The sequence below is a fragment of the Kogia breviceps genome, chromosome 4, assembly GCF_026419965.1.
Source record: "Kogia breviceps isolate mKogBre1 chromosome 4, mKogBre1 haplotype 1, whole genome shotgun sequence".
Taxonomy (NCBI): Eukaryota; Metazoa; Chordata; class Mammalia; order Artiodactyla; family Physeteridae; genus Kogia; species Kogia breviceps.
The window spans coordinates 130,297,596-130,325,281 of NC_081313.1; the positions used below are offsets into that span (position 1 = coordinate 130,297,596).

The window sequence follows — 27,686 nt, forward strand, 5'->3', positions numbered from 1 at the left end:
AGCTGCCTCAATTACAGAGTCAGGCATAAGTTCCATGACCGATCAGGGAGTATAAAAATTTCCCCTAAGCTCTCTCTGACTGAGAGCATTATGTCACTCTGACCTACAGCCCAGTAGGCCCATCTCCTGTCTTATTTCTCGACGACCAAACCTCAAGGCTCTACCTGGATCCTTCATCTGAGAGCAGATTTCTTCTGGGAATGGGGTCCTGCTGTGGCCCAAGTCTTTGAAGGGGCTGAGCCCTGTCTCTGAGCCTTGGGCTGGGTCCCTCCTGCTGGCCTCCATACTCTCTGCCCGTCCCTCCCTGATGGCCTGCTGCTTTCCTATTGGGCCATCTGGGCTCTGAGCTCTGGCTGGTCCCCATGAGCCTGTTGTATCCAGACAGACCTGATAGGATGGGTTCTGGAAGCAGTAAGCCTCTGCCCTCTGCCAGATCACCTTTGTTTCCCTGAGAGTCATCTTCTTCTCCCCTGAGACCTGGGGTGCAGGGAGAGGAAATGACTGCTCCAGGGTCACTTGGAGGGTCTGCAGTTTTATCCAGAAATATTGGTTAAACATTTTGGGATTCTCAGATGGGATGCAGCAGAGAAATATTATTAGAGCTGTGCAGAAGGACCTTCCCTTCTGGTTTTGGAGGAATTGGAAGGGGAAGGTTTGGAATTCTATATCCTCAGGCTCATGGCCCAGGCTTGACAAAAGCCCTTTCAGGATGGAAATAACTCTGCGGCTCCTAGCTCTGCCACCCATCTCTAGGACCAGCAGCACTTTTTCTTTGTCTGCAAACTGCTGTGCTGGTGTTTGCAGAATGGGTTCCTGCTTGCTAACTGTGTACTCTTTCAGTCCTACAGAAGGCAACTTCCTAGGAAACAGGACCTCTCATCCCACCAGGCCTCCCTGTTGTTTATCTTGTCTTCAGATGAGTCATTGCATCTTGTGACTTATTGACAGGCCTGATGTGGCTCTGCAGAGAACCCAAAAGCCGCGGGTGGCCACCCAGACCCCTTGGGGGAGTGCCTGTGTCATGGAGGAGAGAAACCAGGACTCGGTCTTAGGGATTCCTGAGGTCAAGTCTTAGCTCCTCCAGGTATGACCTGGAGGAAGTTACTTAACCTCTGGGAGTCTGTTTCATTTTCTGTAAAGTAGGAATAACAATTTCCACCTTTCTGGGGTGTTGTGCGATTTTATCTTTTTAAACACTGGTCTAGGGCTTCCCTGGTGGCGCAGTGGTTGAGAATCCGCCTGCCGATGCAGGAGACACGGGTTCGTGCCCTGGTCCGGGAAGATCCCACATGCCGCGGAGCAACTAAGCCCGTGAGCCATGGCCGCTAGGCCTGCGCGTCCGGAGCCTGTGCTTCGCAATGGGAGAGGCCACAACAGTGAGAGGCCCTCATACCGCAAAAAACAAAACAAAACAAAACAAAACACTGGTCTAAATGTGGAAGGCTAGCAAAGATTTCAGACCTTGGGGCTATCTGCAAGGTTGTTGTCGTGGAGTTACAGGGCCCTCTGGTGGGTTCTTGGCCCAGTGTGCACCACCCGATAGCTTAATTCTGTATATCACCTCCTTAGTTTTCCTTCTGGCTCCCCTGTGGTGGTGGGGGGCCTGTGGTGGTGGTTATGCACTCATTAGGTATTTGCTGTTGCCTGCCCAGGTGTGTGCTCAGGACCAGTGCAGCCCGCACTGCTGATCCACCCAGCAGAGCTACTCTTTACTTTGTCTGTTGACTGCTCATGCTACTTCTTTTTGTTTCAATTTTTATTTTTTAATCAAAGTAATACCTATATATAGTGAAAAATTTTAAACACCAGTCCTAATGACAGATTCTCCCCTCTTCCATGGTTGGCACATGGCTGTCCAGAGTAGAGGTGTTTTTTTTTTTCCAGCCTCCCTTGCAGCTAGGAATGACCATGGGACTCAGTTCTGACCAGTGAGATTTGAGCAGAAGTATTGTGGGGTTGCTTTGGGGAAATATCCTAAAAAGACAGCTGGTAGGCACCCTTTTCCCATCCTACTGGCTGAAATGTGGATTTGATGGCTGGAGCTGGAGCAATCATACTGAACCATAAGGTGGTCTTGGAACTATAACTTGTATATGGTTTAGCAGTGAGAAAAAGGAGCCTGAATCTTTGACACCTTTGTGGAGCAACCCAGAGTTTTCTATCTGCAGACTTTTACATTTCTGTTTTAATTAAAGGATTTTGTCTTGGGTTCCTTTGAGTTTCTTTCTGCCAAATCTAATTCTAGCAGATCCAAATGACCTGCCCCACACCTCCCCATCATTGAATGTCACTCCCCAGAGACAACCACTTTCTGCCCTTTAGCTCATATTTACCTTCAGAAGTCTGAAGAACACACCTCACTGTTATTTCTTGTTTATTTGTGCATTTGATTTTAGACATTATCTATTGACTTCCTACTACAAACTATTAGGATTTAGCTCTCTTTGCTCACCCCCCAACCCTCTACTACACACAAACACTGCCCTTCTGCTCATCTTGCCAATATCCATTTCTGGTTGAATCCATATATGGTGTATTTATCCGTTGTTACAACTGTGTAATTATTGTTCACAGCCAAGCTAGGTCCATACTACAGGGAGTGTCCTATGATTACATTTTCTTTTTTAATATAAGTTTTTACTTTTCATGGAATTAATAATGCATCTTTTTTGGTTTGTTTCATTTTCTTTTTTTTTCCCAGTATGTTATTGGGGAATTAATTACATGTAGTAAAATGTATCATGAGCGCCCAGCTTAATGACTTTTACATATGATATGCCTGTGATACCAGGACATATCTGTCACCCTAGAAGATTCCCTTGTGTCCTGTCAGTTAATACCTGTCTGTCTTGGCCCACCCCCCCCCGGAGAAAATCACTATTTTGAATTCTCACCCCATAGTTTTTCCTGGGTTTGAACCTTATGTAAGTAGACTCATACCACATATATTCTTTTCTGTCTGGCTTCTTCCCCTTGTCGTGTTTTGAAGATTCATCCACGTGGCTGTATGTGTCACTTATTCCTTTCAACTGCCAACTCGTATTCCTTGGATGGAAGTATCACGCTTCATTTATCCATCTCCTATTGGATGGACATTGGGCTGGTTCCAGTTTTTGGCTATTATGCATAAAGTTACTCAATGTTCTTGTACAAATATTTTTTAATATTAGTACAATGTTCTTGTACTAATATTTTTGTGACTCTAGGTATTTATTTCTGTAGACATATTCCTAGGAGTGGGGTTTCTGGGCCATAGGATGGGTACATGTTTAACTTTATAAGAAACTGCCAAAGAGTTTCCCAAAGTGCTTGGACCATTGCTGCCCTATCAGCAACATGTAAGAGGGCCAGTTGTTTCATTCCCTTGCCAGCGCTTGGGACAGTCTTTCTTCATTTGATCTGTTCTGCTGGGTGGATAGGGATGATCACGGGGGTCTTAAATTTGTATTCTTCATATTGACTAATGATGTTGAGGGCTTTTTCATGTGCTGATTGGCTATTTGGAGATCTTCTTTTGTGAAATGCCCGTTCAAGTCTTTTGCTCATTTTTGGTTTGCTTAGTTTCCTGTAACTAATTTAACCATCACTAACTTACCCTCAAGCTCTCTGGCAGAACCAGGAGGTGATCGTCTGCAGTCCCAGTTGGACTGGCTGCTCAGCTGCCACCCTGGACTCTTCTTACTGTCATCCTGGGAAGCCCCTTCCCTCTCTCCTGGGCTAGGTCTCTGCTTCCTGGATCTGATTATGTCTTTGTTCTAATTTTAATCCCTCATTCTGGCGGCACACAGCCTTCAGGAGCTTCCTGTGAAAGGATATTTCAGGAGGAAAATTTTTGAGACCTGGCATGCTTGAAAAATATATGGATTGTACTCCACTTAATTGATGACTTGAATGGGGGTAGAGTTACTTTCCCTCAGGATGCTGAAGCATTGCTCCTTTGTCTTCTGGCTTCCAAAGTCGCTGGTGAGAAGTCTGAGACCATACTGATTCTTGATTCTTTGTCATGTAATTCTTCTCTCCCCTTTGGAAGCATTTGGGCTCTTCCCCCTTTATCCTTAGGAGTTTTGAAATTTCACAAGATGCATCTTATTGGGGAGTTTTTCATTCATTGTCTTGGGTCCTCTTTAGGCCTTTTCAGTCTGAAAACTCTCATCCTTCAATTCTGTACTATTTCTTAGATAATTTTCTCCCTACCATTTTCTCCATCCCCTTATTCTGGAACTCTTTCTGATTGGATATTAAATCTCCTAGACTGAATCTCCTTCTCTTTCATAATTCATCTCTTTCTGAGGGATTTTCTTAAACTGATCTCCCAATTGTTTTATTGATATTTTTCACCTTTCTCTCTTATATTTTAATTTCCCAGAGCTCTTTTTTTTTTTTTTTTTTTTTTTTTGTGGTACGCGGGCCTCTCACTGTTGTGGCCTCTCCCATTGCGGGGCACAGGCTCCGGACGCGCAGGCTCAGCGGCCATGGCTCACGGGCCCAGCCGCTCTGCGGCATGTGGGATTTTCCCGGACCGGGGCACGAACCCGTATCCCCTGCATCGGCAGGCAGATTCTCAACCACTGCGCCACCAGGGAAGCCCCTCCCAGAGCTCTTTTTAGATTTTTCTAAATGTTCATCTTTGTATCCACCTAAGAAGTGGAATGGCCATGAATGGCTGAGATACATCCATGAGGGTAGGCAGGAGGCCTGCTGCGGCCAGTCTGGTCAAGTATGTGAGTGAAGCAGGTAGGGTGCAAGACAATAGGGAGTGCTGGGACTGTAGTGAACTGTGGGCTCAGGACTGATGGATGTTTTGATTCTTTTTTTTTCTTTTTAATTAATTTATTCTTGGCTGCGTTGGGTCTTTGTTGCTGCGCACGGGCTTTCTCTAGTTGCGGTGAGTGGGGGCTAATCTTCATGGCGGTACGCAGGCTTCTCACTGTGGTGGCTTCTCTTATTGCGGAACACAGGCTCCAGGCACGTGGGCTTCAGTAGTTGTGGCTCGTGGGCTCTAGAGTGCATGCTCAGTAGTTGTGGCACATGGGCCCAGTTGCTCTGCAGCGTGTGGGATCTTCCCGGACCAGGGCTCGAACCCGTGTGCCCTGCGTTGGCAGGTGGATTCTTAACCACTGTGCCACCAGGGAAGTCCGATGTTATTATTTTTGAAGAAAAGCTGGAAGTTTGGATTTTTGTGGCTTGTATGTGCTGGCAACTAATTTAACTTAAAAAAAAATCAATGTGTGAGTCAAACAAAACCTGCAGGTCATACATGACCTGTGAGACACCATTTTGTGAACTTCTAGTGTGGGCCTTCTAGTTTGCCAATCACCGTTACCTTCATTCTCTTCACTTGTTTTGCACACAACCCGACAAAGCCTCTTGCCAAAGGGCTGGTCATGGGTAGAACCTGTCTCAAGAATTAAGTGCTCTGTTGGGGATTTCCCTGGTGGCACAGTGGTTAAGAATCCACCTGCCAGTGCAGGGCACATGGGTTCGAGCCCTGGTCTGGGAAGATGCCACATGCCGTGGAGCACCTGGGCCCGTGAGCCACAACTACTGAGCTCACGTGCGACAACTACTGCTGAAGCCCGTGTGCCTAGAGCCCGTGCTCCCCAACAAGAGAGGCCACTGCAATGAGAAGTCCACGCACTGCAATGAGTAGCCCCCACTGGCCGCAACTGGGGAAAGCCCGCACACAGCAACAAAGACCCAACACAGCCAAATATAAATTTAAAAAAAAAAAAAAAAAAAAAGAATTAAGTGCTCTGTTGAAGGTTTTTATTTTTTAGTTGTTGTCATTTTTAAAAAATTAATTAATTATTGAAGTATAGTTGATTTACAATGTTGTGTTAGTTTCAGGTGTACAGTAAAGTGATATATATATATATTCTTTTTCACATTCTTTTCCCTTTTAGGTTATTACAACATATTGAGTGCTATACCCTGTGCTATACAGTAGGTCCTTGTTGTTTATCTACTTTATATATAGTAGTGTGTATATGTTACTCCCAAATTCCTAATTTATCCCTCCCCACCAGCTTTCCCCTTTGGTAACTGTAAGCTTGTTTTCTGTCTGTGAGTCTGTTTCTGTTTGTAATTAAGTTCATTTGTACCTTTATTTTTAAGATTCCACATATAAGTGATATGCTTGCCTTTCTCTGTCTGACTAACTTCACTTACTATGAAGCAGGTTTAAAAAAAGCCTTGGCTATTAGGTAGCTGCTCAGGCCTCCTTGCTGTGAAGAGTGCAGCTAGTTCAGCCTCCACCTCCCACTCCTGCCAGGCCCATCAGCGTGTTCCGGCTGAGCCACCCTCTTCCCAGGCTGCTCCTGGAGATGACTGAGCCCACGAATAGGGGGCCAGAGCCAGTCACACCTGCCTGACACAGAGCAGCACACTTTGTCCTGGGCTCCCCACCATCCTGGCTGAGACTTTCTTAGAGCTGCCCTGTGGTCATACTCAGCCGTCCTTCCTTCCCTCTCTCCCTTCCCAGGTGTCAGCCCTGCACTGCCGTCTGAGGCTCTACCTGCCTGCTTCTCCTTTCCACTTGATCCTTCGCAGTGTTTCTTTCAACAGATCTCTCGCACTTTTAATTCTGTCTCTGCCTTCCCTAACTGGCCCAACTTCCGAGGCCCCAGGCCCTGGAAATACAGGTGTGTAGGTGCTTCCAGTGCTGCTTATGGAGGTCGGTGTTGAAAGTCCAAGGTTGAAGTAACCTCAGGGCAGCTACAGCTGGCGGAAGGGGCCTCAGAGGGCAGCTGGCCCCATTCTTTCTGTGTAGCTACAGTCACTAGGTGCCCGGAGATCCCCCTGCCAGGTGCTGGCAGCCATCTGAATGGCCCAGAGGGACAGCTTTTCTTCTCAGAGGTGCTGGGATAACCCAGGGTCTGGAGGGCCAGGAATTCTCTGCCGGTTTCCTGTTTTCTGTTAGAATGTAGGGTTATAGTCAGAGAGCTCTCTCACAAAGGGTCGGGGGAGGCTTCCCACCCCAGCCTTGCTTCTGGAGAGTAGGGCAGTGGGGTTTGGTCAGCCGACCGCCTCCTGGGTCCTCCTCTGCATCTGTCATTTTGCTCCCCAGCAGGCTGGCTTTCCTGCTCCAAATCCTCCCAGGAGGATACACGATGATTTTCCCAATGATGGGAGCCTCTGGGTAAACGATGAATGACTCAGAAAGGCCGACGGCATTGACATGCTTTGTGCGACGGGTTCATAGTTCTTGGGCCATGCTGAGCTGAACTCTTCTTCCTAATCTCCCCTCTTCTAGAAATGTGAGTTCAGTGCTAGGGGGGAGGTGAACCCCAGCGTGAACCCAACGTTGGATAAGCCTGGGGAAGGAGATGCAGAGCTGTCAGACAGCAGCTTCTCTTTAGTCTCATATCTCTTCTCACTCTCCGTTGACACTTTTGCAATCAGGGTCATCTGACCTTGGCTGTTGGGAGTGGGGGATTGGAGTTGTGTCAGCTTCTGGGGAGGGAGCCTGCTTCCACACCCCTCTCTTCCCCCCTCCCCACCCCCAGCCAGGGTTCAGTGGATAGAATGGAGCAAGGGAGGAGTCGCAGGGCATCATAGACCCTCCTAGGAAAGGATAGGGCAGCTTATCCGTTCTGTGCTCAGGCTTGCCCTGCTGGGTGAGTGTGAGCCTGAATGTGAAATGAGTTTTTCCCTAACTCTTCTGTTCAAGAACTGCCCCCATCTTCAGAATCAAAAGTGTGGAGAAGCTTCTACACTGCTGCGTCACCCTCAGCATTTCTCCTGCAGAGGCGGGTGCCAGCCCCTGGGGACCACGGACCTGGAGGGCTTCAAGGACAGTGGGCCTGGCAAGCCTGGAAGACACTTTTAAAGGTGTTATTCTTGGTCTGGAAACCCTAGTGAGTCCACTAGTGTTTTGCAGATCGGCCCCACTTCCTCTGAGAAGGCATTTGGACCCTATCCTGGGCTCCATCTCATTCCTTTGTGCCTTTCATTGTTTCCCTTTTTAAAAATACATTTCTCTTCATTGCAGCTGAGTCATTTTCCTCCCCCTCCTTCTCTTCTTGACAGTCCCAGGAGCCGGAAGGAGCCCTGTCCCAAATCCTTGGCTCTTCCAGGCCAGATCTTTTCCAAATGTCAAACTCTCAGGAACCTTGGCATCCAGTGGAGTGGGCTCTGGCCCCAAATCTCTCTCCTCCCTCATCTCTGTCAGTCTCTGCTTTCTTTCTCATTAAAGAGTTTATGAACCGGCTTTTCTGTGGGTCCCTTGCCTTGAGGTTTGCAGAGAGAGAGCCTGGCAGGAAGGCCCTCTGCTCCCAGCGTGTTGGTTGCTGCCTGGCCCAACCTACCACTTGGAGCTGCTCAGGGGCAACTCTCCCACCCTAGAGAGGGTCCCCACCTATTTAGGCTCTGGCCCCTTATGCCTGGTTCAAATTCCCACTATGTGGGGCTGACCCCTCTATCCTGGCCATAGAATACTTTGTACCTGCCTCAGAGAACCCCCAGGACAGTGGAAAGGATGGGGCAGCTCATCTCTTCTGTGCTCTTGACTTTAGGCTCAAACCTTCCAAAATGGCCAGGAGGAATAATCCCCACTGTTGACATGGCATCCATGGTCTTCAGAGCATCTCCCGTGTATTGTCACTTTTGTATAGCTTCAGTCATTTCTCCTTACTACCCAGTGTGAGGGAAGCAGGGTAGCTGTTAGTTTCCTTATTTTGTAGCTGAGGAAACAGGCTTACAAAGTTTAACTGATTTGCCAGTATCTCAGGGTCAGTCCTGATTTATTTTTTCAGTCATTTTTTTTTTTTTTAAAAGAGATTTACCGGGTACAAGACAAGTAAGTGTCTGGATCAATATTATATCTCCTGACTCTAAAATTATTAGGCTTCCCAGTGACTTTTAATTCTGACACCTACTCACTGACTCTCTGACATGTCAGTGCCCCTTACAAGGACACAAGGATATATTTCCTTTAGGAGTTAAAGTGAATTGAAACTTATCTAATTTGACAATTTGGCATCCTTTTAGGACAAGAGGTTTCATTCATTCATTCATTCCCACTCTGTGATGGCCGGGCCGCTGGAGAGACAAGAAACTGTGTGCAGAGGTCAGTGTCTGTCCTTGTGACATTCATTTCCAAGGATGAACTTCAAACCCTAGTTTAGATCTGCAGAATGTGCTGTAAAATCCTCCAGTCTCTCTTGGGGAAGCCAGTTACCATGGAAGACGGGAGACTAACCACCCTGAGACGGCCATGATTTGCGAGGCCTCGGGGGGATGAGGTATCACATGGAGAGGGAGAGAGAGAGAAGGGGATAAGGGTGGGGGCCAGGAGCACTGAGGTGCCATCTTAAAGGGCCCATCCATCCATCTGGGAAGCCAGCTGACACCATCTGGAGAAGAGACCAAACACCCAGCAGAGCCCTTTCTAAGTTTCTGACCCACAAAATTGTGAGCAAAATAAAATCATTGTTTCAATCTAATAAGTTTTGGGGGTTGTTGTTAACATTGCAATAAACAACCGGGACAAAATTCCAGGGCCTGGTCATCCACCCTGCACGAAGCCCTCTTTGGTGCCCGCAGTCCTCGGCTGAGTATTCTGCATGACTCACCAAGGCAAGCAGGCAGGTGGTCTCCATTCTTATTAGGTTGTCACTTCTTTTTACATGGCCACTCCCCCTTAGCTTTAAGAACTATAAACAGTCCTGGAAACTCTCCAATGGAACATGGAATTAGCTGATTCTCCTCTGCACCTTGTGAACAATTGCCCTGCCTCTGAGAATTCCTGGAGAGGTTTCTCTTGTCTTTCCCATGCTTTAGTTCTCCCAGGCAGACCTGATGTTACATGGTGGTAGGTGGGAATACACCCTCGAGTGCCAGGAGGCTTGGGTTCTCTGGGACATCAGGGTTCATCCTGGTGGGGCTCGTTTCATGCATAAGCTTAGGTTGGCTTTGTGGCTTTTTCTTCCCCCCATTCTCTTCAGTGAGTGACTTTTGAGTGTGTGTTCTTTCCGGGGAGTGATAAAAACCGAACTGCTTATGCTAGCAGCCACGCATGACACCCAGCTCAAAGCTTGTATTGCTCTTTCCTCCTTTTTCACCCCGCCGCCCCCCGGCAAATACTTTTACATAAAACGTGTTCTCTGGACAAGGCTTGTCCCCTCCTCGGTAGGGTGCGTTCTTTTTTTCTGACTTTAGGATAAATTCAAATTTCTGTCTCCAGATTGCGGGACCCACAATTGCTCCTTTTGGAAACTTTGCTTAAATACTAGCATATTTAGAAGATCTTCTAACCCTCCCACAGCCTCATCATTCCTGAATTGTTGGACTGGAGCAGTCCTGAAGGTTGCGGGGATGCAGCTGCATTTCTGAACTCAGGGGCATTAAACCCACACGTTCACATCAGGGGTGATGGATGGTAAGGCAGAGCAGGGCGAGCCCTGCCACCCCTTGGAGCTAGCTAGCCTTGCGATGGGCTCTAGGCAAATTAAGATGCCTTTGAGCCTCAGTTTCTTTATATGTAAAATGAGGCTCAGAAATAATGCCTGTAAAGCACCAGGCAGCGCATGGGGCACATAACAGATCCACAAGAAACTGCAGCTATCAGGATGAGGGTGATGACAGTGGTGAAGATTTCAGGGAAGCCTGATGTCTCAGGCAGGGCTGGCGATCCGGTGGGTTTGGTGGAGACAACTCAGTCTACATGGTGACACAAGCCAGCCACCCCCCAAATGATTTCCTCAGGGACACTTGAGAAACACCTTAAAGAAAAAATTACCCACATGCACAGAAAAGCGAAGAGATGCCGTGATTTTCCTGCTCTTCCTTTAACCTGAACCAAAATCTGAGTCTTTGCAGAGAGGAGAGGTGAGAGCGTCAATTTGCCTTTCCGTTCTAAAGCAGAACTCCTCAGAGGCCTGGTGCTATAAATCTAAGAGTATAATTTATTCTTTCTCTAAGCCCTGTGTAAAATAGGAATAATACTGACTGGTTTAAATTTTAAAAGAGATCAAATGTGGAGGATCTAGGCCTGGAGTGGGGGAAAGCAGGTGGGCTTAGAGTCACACAGCTGGGTTTGAGTTCAGACCCCGCCCCCCTCACTAGCCACGTGCTTTGGGAGAAGTTGCTTTACTTCTCTATACCTTGGTTTCTTCACCTGTAGAATGGGGATAAGACCTGCTACTTGTGGGACATACTGGGGATGAGCTTACGTATGCATCATGCCTAGTGTGGTCCTGGGCACATAGTGGGTACGCCAATGGTGGATTAAATCAGGGACTCCAGCTCTGTTGTGTTGAGGAAGAGCTGGGGAGGAGGCTTCCCTGCCTGTGCAGAGCCACTGAGCTTTTACTCCGGTGGCGTCCACTGCAGGCTCAGTCTGAAAGAAGGGGTGGCCCGCTCCAAGGTCTGCGGACTCCAGAGGGAGCTGTGAGGACCGCCCTGATGGCCCTGGGCCCGTGGCAGGAAGCTCATCCTCCTCTTTGTCTGGGTGATTCAGGCAGGGTTTTGAACAGAGTCCCTGTGATGGAGGAGAAGCCCAGGGTGGTCTTCTTCCCTGGGTTCCCCTCCCTGTAAACTGAACATCTAGCATAAAAAAAAAAAATCTTTATTGAAGTATAGTTGATTTACAATGCGGTGTTAATTTCCACTGTGCAGCAAAGTGACTCAATTATACATATAATATATATTCTTTTTTCATATTCTTTTCCATTATGGTTTTTCACAGGATACTGCATATAGATCCTTATGCTACACAGTAGGACCTTGTTGTTGTCTTTTTTTTTTTTTTTTGGCTGCAACATGCAGCTTGCAGGATCTTGCCCTGAACCTGGGCCACCATAGTGAAAGCCCGGAATCCTAACCCCTAGGCCACCAGGGAAGTCCCAGGACCTTGCTTTTTATCCATCCTATATATAATAGTTTGCATCTGCTAATCTCAAACTCCCAATCCTTCCCTCCCCCAACCCCCTCCCCCTTGGCAACCACAAGTCTGTTCTCTATGTCTGTGAGTCTGTTTCTCTTTTGTAGATATCTGAACATCCAGCATTTAAAATGGACTCAAACACCACTTGCTCACAGCCATCTCCCTTGGCCCATCCAAAGCCCTCTCAGACAATAACACTACTCAAGGGGAAGTCAATTATTTAAAACCTTTATTAATGCTTGGAGAAAGATAGTGCAATGTGACAATGTACAGGTCCTGCTGCCTAAATCCATAACAGAAACAGATATTATGACTTAGCAAGCTCACGTGGTACCAATGCTGAGATCGGATGAGGGTTGTTCTTCCTTAGGAAATGGGCCCTGGAAGCATTGTTTTCCCATGTTGTTCTAACGAAGACTTTTCCTTGGTTCGAGTTGAAATTTCTCTCCGTGTGTGTGTGTGTGTGTGTGTGTGTGTGTGTGAAAGTATGACTATAGCTCTGGGCTGGCATTTTCTATTTTAGTTTTGAGTGTTAGCATTTCACTCTACTCAGACCTCTCACTTCAGAATAACAGGGCTATTTATTGATACAAAGGAGAGGTGTTTGGATCATCTTGTTAAGATGCAAGCCTCAAAATAAACAGCATATCTTTATTTGGAATCCACATCCTTCCTCAAAGGAAGGCTCAAGAGCAAATTTGTATGAAGTATGAAGCCCCAAGTTGAGGGCCTATTTTTAAGGATGACTTTGCTTACATTTTAGATTGTACAAATGCCTCTGTCCATGCTTACAGGAATTTGGATTTTCCTCAGTTTTGAGATAAAGAATCTCAGCAATAAATACTATTGTAGGCTTCAAAACATTAGGAACCAGAATGCAAGGATTTCTACTTGACTTTTGAGAAGAAACAAAACAGTGGCATGAAAAGTATACAACAGAGAACAGCGAGGGGGTTCAAATCAACATAGTAAGCAATTTTATGCCTTCGGGGAAAACACTGAGATAATAAATACAAATGACAAATATTTACAATAGAAGCAGCACATGGGACGTCAGGAGCGAACACGTAAAACAGTTACACTGAGGAAAACATAAAAGTGATGCCTTTCACCCATCCAGCCCAGGAGCCGGCGAACAAATGAACAGCTGACCCAGCAAAGCGAGAGAATGTTATTGCTTCAGCTTTTGAGTGATGTAAGGAAAACAGTCCACGTGCTGCGTGGCTTGAGACACGTTCTCTAGGCATAAGCAGCGAGGGCATCCACTGCTTATGTTCGTGGCTCGAACATAAACTGAACACGGTTTATGTTCGGTTGCCATGGCAGAGCCTGACACACCGGTCCTCCTCCCTCCGAGGGCAGAGACGGATTACGTGCACCATCTCCTCCTCTTTCTGCAGCTCTAGCTCTCTCTAGGTGCTTCTCCCAGCCTTTTGTCCCCCTCCCCCGACACCCAAATGGTTTCTTTCCAAAGTGGATCATGAAAGATTGGGGAAATGACGCTCCGGCACCATGTCCTGGCAGCAATGAGATTGGATTTGGGTTATATAAACACTAGCTGTGCTTTGGGTAAGGGCATTCTGTGGAACAAATCATTTTCAAGTAGATAAATTTAGCTTCTTTATCTCTGGCCTCAGGTTGCTTTCAGGGAAAGCTATGAGCTGATGTAAATGGAGGATGCATACTTTTTTGCCCAGTCACTAGAACAGCAGTCAGCAAACTCAGGCCCAAGTGCCAAGTCCAGTTGGGTCCCTGTTAAATAAAATATTAATGGCGTGGAGCCAAGCCTATTTGGTATGTGCTGTCTACATATGTCTGCTTTCAGGCGACAAAGGCTTAGTTGAGTAGCTGCAACAGAAACCATACAGCCCGCCCAACTGAAAATAGTGTATTCCCTATCTGGACCTTTATAGAGAAGGTTTGCCGACCCCTGCTCTAGAAGGACCTGGCCCAGCACATCCATCCTCTCCTTGCAATACTGGGCTCCTGTCTGAGTACTGGCTGCAAGAAAGGATAAGCCTTAATTTGTAGCCTGTTGGGAAAGAGAAGTAAAGGCCTGTCTCTGAAACCTCTTCAGTAACCACAAGACATCCACTGCTGACGATTTCTGTTCTTATCTTCTCCCTGTATCTTTACTTCTGTCTCTCCTCTCTGCCTTTCTTTTGTTTACTCTGACTCCTTTTCTTATTGCTAAATTTTCAATCTGGATCTGGGAAATCTTGTCCCTCAGCGATTTTCAGCAGTCTCCTCCATTTATGCAAAAGGTCGGCATTCCTTGGTGAAAATTACTGAGTAGTCCTTCTGTGTTCCCCTTTTCCATCCTCCAGCACGGAGAGGCCAGCTTTCCAACTTGGCTTCATGGAATCCAGGGTGCTTTATCTATCTTGGCTGACGGTCAAGGTGAGATACCGAAATGCAAAAGGAAATCTGTCAAATGCACTCCTCCTGTGTGCATTTTCCTCCAGGTGTGGCTTTGCCCTAAGTGGCAATGAGCCCACGTCAGGCAGTCAGATGTACGGCTACACTGCTCTTTGATTCCTTTTAAAATAGCACTAAAAACAATTCAGCCCCCAAAGATGGGTTGTTTTATGTTTTCCCTTGAGCTGGTTTTAATGACCCAGTTGCTTTGTTTGAAAGCTATTTATTTAGACGACAGATATGGAGATGTAACTGGATAAATAAAAAAAAAGTGAAATCGAGACTTGAAGCAGTGGTTAAAATACAAACACACAGGGGCCACTCCCTCGGACAGGGTGCCCCAGACAGAACAATGGCTCAGAAATTACACTTAGAACCCTCACCCGCCCCTTCCCAAGTTGCTCCAAACCTCAAGGTCCCATGCAAGAAACTGGATTTGGTTTGGCACCAAGCACCCACACGGCCCCTGCTTCCTCTCCACCCTTCTCCTGATTCCCAGGGATTTTCACACCCACTCCTGCACTGGAATCCAGCTGCGCCAGAAGCTGCTGTCTGGGCCTCGATCCAGCCCCGGGGGTCACTCCCGCCCCTCTCCCTGTCGCCTCCCACAGCAGAGGGAACCGCAGGCTGCCGCCCAGGGGCTCCGCGGATGGAAAGAAGGCAAAGTTGCAATGAGGACGCCGGGTGGCTCCCTCCCTTCGGGATGTGCAGGTGCGGGACCCAGCGGGCACAACCGAGCCCTCGCTGCTGCCCAGGGAGTCTCCGCTTCACCTGTTCATGCCGCTAACATACACCTCCATCAAGTCCGCAATCCCCATCAAATCCTGCGTGTGACATCCCCCCTCTTTAATGGCAAATGTTTTGGAATGTCCAGAGAGAAGAAAATGGACGGCGTGGAGGAAAGATTTCCCGGCCGGGCCTTTCGTTTCACCTCCGGATATCAGAATACTCAGACTGTTCATCCTCCCATTCGCTGCTTCCAGAAGTTCCCTGGGCCCCGTGGCCGGCCGCTCTGCCCCGGGTGTGGGCGCTTGCGAGGCTCTTGCTACCTCGCTCGCCCTTGGCACCTCGGCGGGTCTCCTGACTGCTGGGCTCCGAGAGGTGGTGACCTGCTTCGCCGTGGTGGCCCCTGGAGACCTTGGCCCTGTGGCCCTGGAGCTGGCGCTCGGGAGGCGGCGTGGGAGGCCTCTGGATGGCCGAGGTGCAGAAACTCAAGATGGAGCACAGACTTCCCCAGTTCTGCTCACATTGAGCCTGGACGCTGTGCGTGATGGCCTCCTTCACCTCCTCCCCACAGGTCAGCAGCAGGTTCACCAGGTCCACGTAGGGTCTGGAGATTGAGAGAGAGACCCAGGATGCAGTACACCTGCAGAGGGCAGGACCGATACACCAGGGGAGAGGGACGTGACCAACACTCGGCTTGGGTTTGGTTGGGTGGAAGATCTTTCTGGAACTACTTGAAGCCTTTACCCATATTCTGTGGAGTACTGGTCTCAACCAACATTGACTGGGTGGCCATTACGTACTGGGTTCCATGCCAGGCATTGGAGAGAATTGGAGGCTGGGGAGAGAGCCTACCACAAGAAAAAGGGCCAGTGAGGGACTTCCCTGGTGGTCCTGTGGTTAGGAAGCCGCGCTTCCACCACAGGGGGCCGGGTTCGATCCCTGGCTGGGGAACTAAGATCCCGCATGCCATGCACAAATAAAAGGGCCAGTGACAATTCACAGGTGCATATGCTAGAAGTCTAGGAAGAATCTCTGGGGAGGGGGGGCAAGAACGCCAGCTGTGTGAATAAGAGGGCAGGGGAGCTCCGGGTCTGTTTAGGGTGTGCTAACTAGGAGGATTTTAGCGGGAGTGGAGATGGGTCTTGGAGCCAGTGGAATACTTAGGCAAATGGTGAAGGGCCTTAAATACTAAACTGAGGAGTCTTTATGGCAGGGAAGCGAGGTTGGCTGGCTTTGCACTGGGTGTCCTTCTCCTAGGTGAGCTTTGTACGTGAGGCTCCCAAGAAACCATCTTACCCATGGTCTGTGTTTGCCCCTGGTTTGGGCTCGTGGTGATAAAGGGTGTTTTGGGAAGTTTCTGGGTGCACTCTCCTCTGTATCTGGAGGAGTCCGGAACAGGCAGAGAAGGGTTGGGGGGATGTGAATTCCCACAGAACTCTTTCCCTCCTTGGTAGCAGAGGCCGAGGTGGGGGAGTGGCTGTCTCTAAGCACCTCTATGCTTTCAATCTGGGCTTCCCCACAACGGGAGATGAGGGAGGGGAGAGCTGGCTGAGAGGGATCTATGTGCTTGGGAGGAGAGCCAGCTGTCTGTGAAATAAGCACACTGGGATCCCAAGGGGAGGGCCAGTTGCTCAGGCCATCCCAGCTGCCCCGGGTTGTTCTTTAGGAAAATGCTGGATGACCACGTCATGCAAACCTTCCTCCTGCGGGTGGGAGGTGTGTGCAGAAAACTGGAGCAGTGTGCCTGCTTCTTATATTTTGGGGCCCATCTGGCAAAAGGTACCCCCCCGGCAATGGGCTCTCCTGGCCCACTCACTGAGCCTTTCTTACATCTCACTGGCCTTTTAAGATCCCCAAGGTGGGAGAGGGGTATGGAGTGTTCCGTGTGGCTAACCAGCTTTCTTAAGCAGTCCTCACAGGCAGAATTTCTGGATATCTCTGATCACGAATATTGAAGTTCTGGGTCATCCCTTTGGGCAGGAAATCATTCTGGAACGTGAGATCATTTGTAAGAAGAAGAACAAGAATTGTTTTCCTCTGTGAGCCTGGACCACCTGGGGGGCTGCATTATAGCCCATTTAATCTTTTCTCTGCAAGTTGACAGTTGTCGCCAAGCAGGAAGAGCAGATTGTGTTTTGAGACTTGTGAAGTAGTTTACTGCCATTTTTATGAATTAGTCCTCAAGTTGTAATTGAGTGAACTGTCCTCATTTCATCGATATAAAAAAGGAGACGAGGTGGGGGAAAAAGTGGCTTTGGAAGCTTCTGGGCTGGGAAGGCCTGGGGCTGGGCTGAGAGTGGAGAGGAGGACTGTTCTGGTTGATAGAGATCAAGCTGCCTTTTAAGGCCTACCTGATGCCTTCAGAGTCAGAGAGTCTGGGCACAGCTGAGGGGCAGGGTGCTGAAACTCTCCAAGGCAGGCCCCTAACCGTAACAAGGACAGTGATGACCCAAGTCGGCTTGAGTTACCAGACGAGGGCATGGGGCAACACAAGGGAAATGTGCCCTGCAGGTCTGTTTCCTTCCATCTTTTGAAAACTAGCAACTGACTGCCTCAGGGAGGTCAGGGTCACCGAGTATATCTGCTAGGGCAGCATCAGGATTTTAGCACCTGACCCTACCTGCCCCCCACTGGGGCTAGATGGGCAAATCGAGGAGGCTGAGCATCTGTCCTTTTGAGATGCTCTTCTTCACATTTCTTTCCCCAGAGTAAGGGGAGGGCCCTCTTGGGAATGTACAGACTGCCTCTTGGCCTCCTTAGCCAGGGCGTCCTGCCCACCAGATGAGCTCTCCGAATCCCAAGGCGGTCCCCGAAGGCTGGACTAGCCCACGCTCTCTTCTGCCCTCAGCACTGTCGGCTGAGGAGAAAGCTGTGAACTGTGGGGAGGGCTGTGTGTTCATCTAAGCTTGTTTCGAGCTGGCATGGTGCCTTCTCCGGCTGCTAGCTCAGCCTGTGTCTAATGACAAAGCCCAGCTCTCTCCACTGGGCGTCAGCAAGGCTAAAAGATTTTTTAAAATACTTGGAGCGGGACGTGCCTGGAGGCTGCCAGCACTCAGTGACAGGGTGTGTGGTGGCCAAGCGGTTGATATGGAGGAAGTGGGATGGGAAGGGGTGAGGGGAGCAGAGGGGAGTGGAGAGTTTGAAGGAAGTCCCTTTAACTGAATGTGTTTTGGGGTGGATGAAGATCAGGTTGAGGTTCTGGAATGATTGTGATTTCCTCCTCTCTAGAGGGAAGAGCAAATTCAGTTTTCATTTTCTTATCTGTGGCCAGTGTCACACATTCTTAAATGATCTTCTTGATATCTGGGGACTGATGGGATCTTTTGTGCCCAAATCAGTTAAGATAGTTAAAAAACAAAAACCTCAGTTCAGCTTGAAGTACTAGTGGACACAGTGTGTAGTCGTGGCTTCAGAAGGGAAGGCAGTGGGGATTTGTGGGGAGCTAGAGGTGCCGGCTTAGCAGCAGCCAAGATGACTTGTATGCAGCCACACTGAGAATTTAAGAAAATGGCCCAGGTTTGCTGTTGGGATGGACCACCAGCATTTCCAGAGCAGACCTGAGTGGGGGCTATGTGTTGGCTCTAAATGATGTAAGGAGTCCTTTGGAAGTAAGGGTCCCGTGGCCCCATGGACCATGTTTCCATAGAGGAGATGTCAGAAAGCCACAGTACTTTACCTCTTCTTAAATTCAATGTGGGGAGGGTGGCGAAAAACCTCAAAACCTTCAGTTTCCCCACAGAAGACGTTTCTCCAGAAAGACAAAGTCTCCTTGGTTCCAAGAACGTACCATAGAATTAAAAACTAGTGCCCCGTCATCCATTCTTGAGGCCAACAAACTATCTCTAAAGGATGAGAGTGGGCTGAGGACAAGTGAACTTCATGAGTTTCTCAGCCATGGGGTGTCTGCCTCTTGCAGGGGCACCTTGAAGGAAGGAAATTTCACAGTGCTCTGCTGGTGTAATGGGGCTGTTTCAGAGAAAAGGGAAAAATCCTGCCACATTTGGGGACCACTGAGCCTTTAGCTGGTCTGGTGCGGGGGGATGCAGCCTAGATTACAAGCAGGTTTGAGGTCTATTCCTGACAACTGGCTTCAGAATCACCAATTCCCAAGTTGAAAAGTAGGAATTGAACCTCAGAGTAAGACCTTTAACCTCTTAGCTTCACTTTCTTCCTCTGTTACATGGGGACAGTGTTCTCTGGCTTGTAGCACTGTGGGGAAAGATAAATGAGATAATCCAGGTAAAGTCTCTGGCCAAAGGGTCTGGCCCACTCAGAAAATGATAGTTATTGTTATTGCTATTGTTGTTGATGTTATTGTTGCTTTGTTTTTCTATAGGGATTTGGAAGAATAGAAAATATTTTATCAGGCATTAGTGTAACTCAAGGAAAAGCCACATCGGTTTGCTCTTGGCAACAGCTGCTGGCAGAGATTCATGGTGAATCTTATAATTCTAACATTGCACCAAGGGGTGCTGCAAGATACCTAGAGCCTCATAATCAAGTGGAAAGTGACAGGTGACGGTTGCTGTCCTCTGTGACCTAAGTGGTGTATGTGGGGGTGGGGAGTGGCCTGTTTAGCGACATAGCTGGGGCAGGCCATGGCACAAACTAAGAAGCAAGAGTTCATAAAATTGTACTGATTTGGCTCAATGAGTCACTGTGTAAAGACGAACAGTGCTATGACTTGTACTGGGCTGCTTAGCTAGGAGCTTGCTTTCTGCCCTAAGTCCCCAAGGAAGGCACCATTGTAACCTTCAGGGGCTACTGTGTTAGAAGCAACTATGTACCCACATGCTTTACTACTCTGCAAAATTTAGGATGCTATAGGGATGTTTTTTAAGGAAGGAGATGTCCTGGGTTTATGATCGAATTGTAAGTCTTCCAATAAGTACGTTCCTATTTCCTCACTTTGGCATAAAGGTGTTCAGCTGATTAAAGTTTTTGTCATTTGTTTTGCATTTTCTCGGGGGGGGGGGCGTTAATGTTAGAGAAGGTGAATTCGACCTTCTAAAGGAAAGGAGAGCTTATGGAGGCAGGAAAAAAAGCTATTGGTATGTAAGAGTATAAGTCCTGGAGCCCGACCGCCTGACTCCTTATCCTGGCTTTGCCTTTCATTGTCTGTGTGACCTTTACTGCAGTGAATCTCAGTTTTCTCATCTGTAAAATGGAGATGAGAATGGTAGCCAGCTCATGGCGCTGTCATGTGGATCAAGTGAAAAATTCATATGAAGCCCTTAGCACAATACCTGGCACTTAGTACATGCTCAGTATATATTATCAGCTCTTGGCCGTCTGCCGGGGTACCTGCATGGCTACTTGGAAAACTCAGCACTGTTGGGATCTTGGCTGAGGGGAAGACGAAAGGTATTTCCGAATTCTACACATCTCATGCTCGGTGAAAAGATTTCCTGTGGCTACTGCTTAGGATTTCGAAACCGAGGGTGGAAATTTCTTTTGCTTTTCCTGAAGGCCAGCTGGAATGGGACTCCCAGGGAGTCAGTGCACAGCTTTCTGAGGTAAACCACAACCTTCCCAGTTTGACAGGAGAGTTCAGCCTCTACAAGCCAGCCCCTCAAACCGAGGAAGACTCTCTTCCAGCCCCAGCAGGCCTCCCCTTCCTCTATCCTAGTTGCAACTTTCCCTTCCCCTCCACCCCCCTGCTCCCAGAGGGCAGCACTCACTCGTGCAGCAGTAAGTCCTTGAAGTGGATCATCTCCACCATCACCCGGGTGTTCTCCTGGGCCGCAGAGCACAGGTCGTGCTTGAGGTAGCATTCCCGCTGTAACTGGAACACCATCTCCTTGATGGCCGGGCACTTCCGGCTTATGCAGCCGAATCTGTGCCGCAGAGCGTGGGCCTTACACTTCAAGGCATCTTTGATGAAGGACTTGCCCTGAGAGCAGAGGGGACAGCAGAGGGAGAGGGGGGTGGAAGAGACCAGTCCTTGTTACACACTTCGACTTTTTTACCCTTTTTGGGCTTACAAGGGATTTTTCTGACAACTGAACTCCAAGGCCCTGCCACACACGGACACCCTTGCAGGTGACAGGCTGAGGCTACATCAGGAGGTCCGCCCAGAGTGACGTGATACCCCCGCATTCGGTCCCAAAGGATGTTACGCGGGAGACAAACGCATCGGCCTCCTTCCTCCTGACCTGCTCTGCTAGCCTTCCTGGTCCTGGGCCTCCCATATGGCCCTCCATCCTCAAGGCGGCCCACTGTTGGCCGTTTGGTGACAATGCTTCTGGAACACAAAGGGGAATTTGGGCAGGCATAAATCCAGAACTCCATGGTGGTGCCCAGCAAGAGTTTTTCTCAAGTAGAAAGTGCCTGCTTGTCCAAATCTCACATCTTTCCTTGTTCCTTCTAGTGATGTCAAGATCGGGTGCTAGCTGGGCCTCCCTTCTCTGTCTCAGTGCCTCCTGCCACCCCCAACCCATACTCTCTCTTGCCTCCTCCTAGCCTTTAAGGAGGAGCATTCTTTTCCTTTTTGAAAGCAATTCGACTCCTTTAAACTGTTAGGGTTATTGCCTCTAAAAGGCCCGCCTGGCACAGTGCCTGGCAGCATCTGGAGCCTGAACTGCCCAACTGACAGCCCCTCCCCCATGCTCCTGGCCTCTGAGTGGCGAAGGCAGCCAGGCATACATCTGGCCTACAGTTCTCTTTCCTGGCAACCCCATTAGATCGCTCTTATCCTAGAAAGGAGACAGCTGTTCAGGGTGTGGAGGCGAGCCCGGGCCGGCAGCTCCCTTATCAACCTCTCGGGGCAGAGAAGCACTGTGGGATACCTACCCAGGGATCCCCGCACCCCGCTTACTGTAGAAACAAGCTGTCGTTGGAGAGGTCACCCCCTGTTTTTAGACAGGCCCGGACGTACCGGAGTTGAGAAAGTAAATGGGTTTAGGTTGGAAGTGGGAAGCCAGCCAGCATGTTTATTTCAGTTCTCTCCTTTAGAAGCAGTTGAAATGTCTACAGATAGTGTCTGATCACTGAAAAACCACCTCCCCGTAGCCCCCTTTCCTCTGACTCTCCAGTGGGAGCCAAATAGGATGGAGGGTAGGGTGTGCCCGTTTATTAAGTAGTTATGGGCTGAGATCTGACTTGAAAGGGATGCTTCTAACTTGAGAACATACTGCTGTTGGTTGAGGAAAAAAAAGAAGATTAATTTATGCGAGGGCTGCAGTAATATGTTCTTGGTATTCTTCCCTGACATCCTGTGGGATTGCCCTGAAATACACATCTTTCCTCCGGATTTCCTATTACGTTTCCTAATTCCAGTTAATCCAGAAGGGATGCTTTATTAGGGAGTCTCAAGGAGTTCAAACGTTCTACTCCTCTTTCCTTCCCCAGTTTCTGTTTCCCCTGCTGCCACCCCACATCCTCTGTAGGGGAGGCTGCCAGCCCTGTCACATTGCTTTCTGGTTCCCAGGCGTTGCTTTGTCAGCCTCTCTACAGGATGTCGGTACACGGTGACTGGTGACGTTCATAAATCACACCTAAACTGTTGGCCTCATCCAAACACTGTCATGGCTCTCCAATGAAATGGGAGAGGAAGTCTGTAACAACTACAGGGTACTTCACAGTGCATATATGGGCTGGGGAGGGCATGAAGGAGATGAGCCTAATGCTCCACTCCTTCTGAAATGTGTTTGGATCGTGGGCACTGGAGCCATAAAGTTGCTTGTTGGGTTCATTTCCTGCCCACACAGCAACTGGGCTTTACCCTGGGGACCCTGGGATAACTGAAGTGGGTCAGGCCCTGACTATATTTATTATATAGAGCAGGACTCATTCAGGGTTCCGACTTTTCAGGTTGGGAAAGGAGGATCTGCTACCTAGGAGGGAGAAAAGTCTGCTCTTCTGGAGGCTCTGATTTATCCATGCTACCTGCCCACATGTCCTCTAAATTTATTTATTTATTTATTTTTGGCTGTGTTGGGTCTCTGTTGCTGCGCGTGGGCTTTCTCTAGTTGCGGCGAGCGGGGGCTACTCTTTGATGTGGTGTGTGGGCATCTCATTGCGGTGGCTTCTCTTGTTGTGGAGCACGGGCTCTAGGTGCGCGGGCTTCAGCAGTTGTGGCACACGGGCTCAGTAGCTGTGGCGCACGGGCTTAGTTGCTCCGCGGCATGTGGGATCTTCCCGGACCAGGGATTGAACCCATGTCCCCTGCATTGGCAGGTGGATTCTTAACCACTGCGCCACCAGGGAAGTCCCCCACATGCCCTCTAGGAGATGATGAATTTCTACAAATTTTGTGTCTCTTTTATTTTTGAAAATAGCTTTCGGCATGGTCAGTTGGAGTCCCTGCCCTTCCCCCCCTCAACCTACTAGTCCTAAATGTGATGGGCCTTGCAGACTGGGTTCTGGGTAGCCAGACATCCTTAGGTGTCCCTTAGAAGGTGTTTATTATGTATTATGACTTTTGTCTTCTCTGCTAAGAATCCTCAGATAAGTGTTCAACTTGGTCTCCATTCCACTCTGTGTGTGGAGACACAGTTGAAGAGTGGAGAAGGATTTAGCTTACATGACAGGTCCAGAGAGCTGAACTCCAGGAGTGGAGTGAGGAGTCACTGGCATCCTGTTGCACACCTAGAAGGCCTCTGGCAAGTGCTCAAACCCACCATGACGATCAGCTAAGGAAATCTGCTAACAAGCCTTTCAAATGAACATTTCGATAACGCTACGCTAACACAAAACATTCTTGGTGCTCAATATGTTTTTTTACCTGGGCATCAAATTTTCCAGCGTTGTGCAGAAAAGTCATGCAAATTCCATGTAAGCCCCGTATCTCACAAGAGTTGTTCTCGAAACATTCAAACACGCCACACCCCACATCGCCAGCGTTGACCAAGCAGTGCTGGATTTCCGCTAAAATGAGAATTACATACAATCATATACAAAATTCTCAGCCATGCTGGGGAGTGCAGAGAGGCGGGTTGAAATAAAAGTAATGACTAAAAGAAAATTTAAGAAAAAAAGTGAGAAGTGACTATTTCAGGATCTAAACAACCAGGGAAAGAAAATTCCATCACTTAATCTACTTATGAAAATGTATTTGTAAATATTTGTAAAAAATTAGCCAAACCTACATTGCGAAAGTCACAATCAGAAGTTAGGTCTGAACACTCCATTTTTCATCCTTCTCATCTTATTAAAATATTTGTGGGAATACTTAGTTTGAAAGCATAAGATATTTCAGCTTTCTAAACCCACAGACAAAAATAAAATTTCAACCAATTAGCTTGCTCTTTCCCTTCTGTACTTCATCAATGAAATACCCTTCTCTACTTGGATGAAGCTGCTGCTATTAAATCAAGGCCATTTCCTTCCTGACCCCCAAATGAAAGCGTCCAAAAAGCAGTTTCAATTCAGCTTTATGATTCAACATCTAAAAATCAAAACAAAATTCCTATTAAGGCAGCGCCTCCAAACCATCCGCATTAAAAATACCAGACTAGGGAAGCTGCGGTTTGCAAGCAAGCTCAGGAATAGAGTCAGATGGGGGCTAGTCTGCAGAAACGCAACCTTCGCAGTTAGAGGCTCCTTTTAAACAGAGATCCGGGTGAGATGTCGCTTCATCCCCTAGAATTCCCGCGACCCGGCAGTTTGCTGCCCTCCTTCGCAGAATGTGGCCCTAATTCGTCTCTGTGAAAGGACAGGCTGAGAGGGAGTTAACTGTCAGGCTGCCGCGCGCAAAGCCTGTCTTCGTTCCCTCCCCCTACCCAATTCCTTGACTTAAACCAACCACAAAATTACATCAGGAAAGTATATTTTGGAAGAAGGGCGGGGTCGGAGGAGATAATCCACATTCAGATTAAGTCCGCGGAGAGAATGAGGGGCGTGTATTTATTGAGGGTCACCAACCAGCGAAAATCACGTTCGATTCTCAGGGAAAGCTCTGGGACTTTCCCTGAGGAGAGGGTGGGCGAGGGTCCTAGGATGAGCGGGGCGCGGGCCGCGGGTGCTGGCACCCGCCTATGGAGGTGGGAGACTCCCGGATGACCCCACGCGCGGCCCCGGCGCGCCGGCCAGGAGCGCGCAGGGCCGAGATTCACTCGCTCCGGGCGTCGCTAATGGGCACTCGTGCATTCCTGCTCGTGCGGTGAGCGCACGCACGCCGCCCCCGGGTTCGCAGGCCCCCCAAATAAAGGGAGGGCCGTGAAGAGCGAAGGAGCTGTAGGCAGATTTTCTTCCTCTCCAGGAGGCTGGGAAAACGGCCAGCCCCGAGCCCTGCACGCCGGGCTGTGCTCGGCAGCTTGTGGGTGAGCGGAGAGCCGGTCGAGCAGCTGCGGCGCACGGTTCGGGCCATGTCACCATTTCTTCCCTTGCTGACCTGCCCTGGAGCTTGGGGACGGCGGCAGCACCGCAGAGGTACGCTTTTGAGCCACCCGCCCCTACCCCTTCCGAAAGGAATGCCCCCTAAGGGGAAAGTTCAAAATGCAATTTGTCTCGCCTACAAAGTTCTCGGATGTCGGGCATCTTTTGAGGAAGGGGAGCAGCCGTCCCGCGGCCCGCCGGCTGGGAAGAGAAGTTCTCCGGGTTCAGGACGCAGCCCCGCTCCGGGGACCCTCCGTGCCTCCCGCAAGCCGGTCAGGATGGAGCAGGGAGCTTTGAACCGGACCGGGGACTCCGGAGCCGGCACTGGCCGTGTCAGGCGCTGCTTCACTTACCCTCGACCCAGGGAGGACAGCAACAAGTCCTGCCCCAGCCATTTCATCACCCTGCCAGCACGTGCGGATTCCGGGCGCGCGGAGCCCGGCGCGGACCTCGCTTTGCCTCGCGCTTTCCTTTGCACGTCCTACGCCACCCCAAGAGTTTGCGCGGCCCAGGGTGGGCACCCATTTCCGGGCGAAGCGCCCGGGGCGCTCTGCGTGGGTGCCGGGTGTCTTCTCCCAGCAGCTCCCCGCCGCTGGGGCGCACGCACTTACCTGTGTTCTGCAAGGACAGACGGCCTTTCTGCTGGGATCCCCTGTCTTGGGGACCTTCAGGCGGATTGGTGGCGTCGGTCCCTCGCGTCGGGTCGAAGGTAGCCAACACCAAAGCCAGGGTCACGAACTGGCGCAGCCGCTCGGCACACATGGTTCTTGGTGTAAACCTCCCGCCCGGAGACCTGGATTCTTTGTGCGCCCCTCCTCCTCTTCCTCCTCCTTCGCCGCTTCCCCTCCTCCTCCCACTCTTCCTCCTCGCTCGCCTTTTCCCTCCTTGCGGCCGCGGCTCGGATAGAGGTTACCCAGCGCCCTCCCGTAGCTCTCTGGAGAGCATGTGACCAGGCCGTTAGCGGCGCCGCGAGTGCCCGGCAATGGCAGGGATGGTGCCTCAAATATCCCTGGAAGCTCTGGTGTCACTTGAATGAAGGAGTCGAGCAGGTGTTGTCCCGGCGGCTGGACCAATCCGAGACCCCCGCCCGTTTGACAACACGGTCGGGAGGCGTGGCCTGCGCCCAACTACTACGGGAGGAAGCCGAGCGCCGCTGCGAGCGCCTGACAAAGTTGCAGACCTGGCGGCGGCTTGCGTGCGTGTGTGAGTGTGTGAGAGCGCGGCCGGAGATGCATGCGCGTGTGCGGGTGCTCGAGGGCAATGGCCGAACGGACTTAAAAAAATAAAAGCGAATTTCAGCTCCGGTTGCAGCTAAAGAAGGGCGAGAGGGGACAGTTTGCGCTGGGACAGCGTCCGCCCGGGCTCCTGACTCGCATCACACCCGCATCGGGCTGGGAAAGTTTCCTCTTTCTGCCTGTTGGAATTCACTTGAGATTCCCAGCCCCGAGGGTTGGAGAAGTTTCCTGGATACAGTGATGCCGGGGCCAAACTGGGCACATATGGGAATTCCTGGCGTTGTGACGCTTTGCATTAAAAAAAAAAAATCCCTCAAACTATTTAAGATAGGAGCAGAGATAGGAGATAGATATAGGACTTAGCCTGAGCGACTGCCCCATCTTCCTCTTTTCGCCCCTCTTTGGTGGGCCTTGGTGCCAGATGCTCGCCCCTCCCTCAGTCCAGACGGATTCCGGGCTGGGCTGCAGGGATCCAGGTGACTGACTGGACCTTCATCATTTCCAGGCGCGGGGCTGGGAGGCCCAGGCAGCCCTGAGTCAGCCCGCCGAGGAATATCGCGTGCCCCAGAGGCTGGAGCTTGAAAGGCAACTTTACGCGTCTCCAAACATACTCTTCCATTTCCCCAAAGCGCTACTCGCCACCCCGTTCTGGTTTCCTTTACTCTTCATTCATCGAATGGAAAAGGTCAAAAAATTCTCCCCAAACCCTAAAAACAAAACCCGAGGAAATTCTCTCCGTCCCTTTTCCTCGTTCGAGCTCCCTCCCCAAGCACGGGCCGGGGCTGGATTGCCCCCGACCGCTTTCTCCCCCGGCCTGCGGAAGCAGGGAGAAAGTTGGGCGCCGCTTGGAGCGCCTCTTCCCCCGCTGTGTGTGTACGTGTGCACGCTCACGTCTCCCCGGCGCCTGGGCTGGGGACAGGAACTGCTCCGGGCACCGTCAGTCCGACGGCGCTGCTCTGGGGGCTTGCAGGGCTGGGGGAGGGCGGGGACGCGAGCGCCGCGCCACTCACCCCGGGTTGACGCGCCCTCGCCCCTCCCCCGCCTTCTCCATCGTCCTCCTGGAGAACAGGTGAGCCCGGGTACCAGCTCCCACCCCCCGCGCCGGC

The 27,686-nt window shown here is 49.9% G+C and overlaps 1 protein-coding gene and 1 long non-coding RNA gene across 3 annotated transcripts in view; one reads left to right on the forward strand and one right to left on the reverse strand.

The window, feature by feature from the left end:
• Nucleotides 1-12,096: 12,096 nt before the first annotated feature.
• Nucleotides 12,097-27,495, reverse strand: STC2 (stanniocalcin 2). Of its 2 annotated transcripts, none has more exons than XM_059061712.2 (4): nucleotides 25,957-27,495; nucleotides 23,754-23,896; nucleotides 20,710-20,921; nucleotides 12,097-15,632 (listed from the first exon to the last, which is right to left on the reverse strand). In XM_059061712.2, exons 1-4 carry the CDS (start codon nucleotides 26,105-26,107, stop codon nucleotides 15,230-15,232), a joined length of 909 nt encoding a protein of 302 aa, XP_058917695.1. In that variant the 5' UTR covers nucleotides 26,108-27,495; the 3' UTR covers nucleotides 12,097-15,229. The 2 variants fall into 2 exon arrangements, with proteins under 2 accessions (XP_058917695.1, XP_058917694.1); XM_059061711.2 differs by having other exon boundaries at nucleotides 12,097-15,668; nucleotides 25,957-26,461.
• LOC131755290 (uncharacterized) overlaps nucleotides 27,462-27,686 on the forward strand; it is a 189,969-nt gene continuing 189,744 nt past the window's right edge. The window contains exon 1 of the long non-coding RNA XR_010840281.1: nucleotides 27,462-27,649. This is a non-coding gene — a long non-coding RNA (uncharacterized lncRNA). The remainder of the gene's footprint in view (nucleotides 27,650-27,686) is intronic.

Coding starts and splice junctions, on each gene's coding strand:
- STC2 (XM_059061711.2), bottom strand. CDS start 26,107: ATGTGTGCCGAGCGGCTGCGCCAGTTCGTGACCCTGGCTTTGGTGTTG. Junction 23,897..25,956: donor TCTGTCCTTGCAGAACACAG/GTAAGTGCGTGC, acceptor TTCTCATTTTAG/CGGAAATCCAGCACTGCTTG. Junction 15,669..20,709: donor AAGGACTTACTGCTGCACGA/GTGAGTGCTGCC, acceptor TGCCCTCTGCAG/GTGTACTGCATCCTGGGTCT.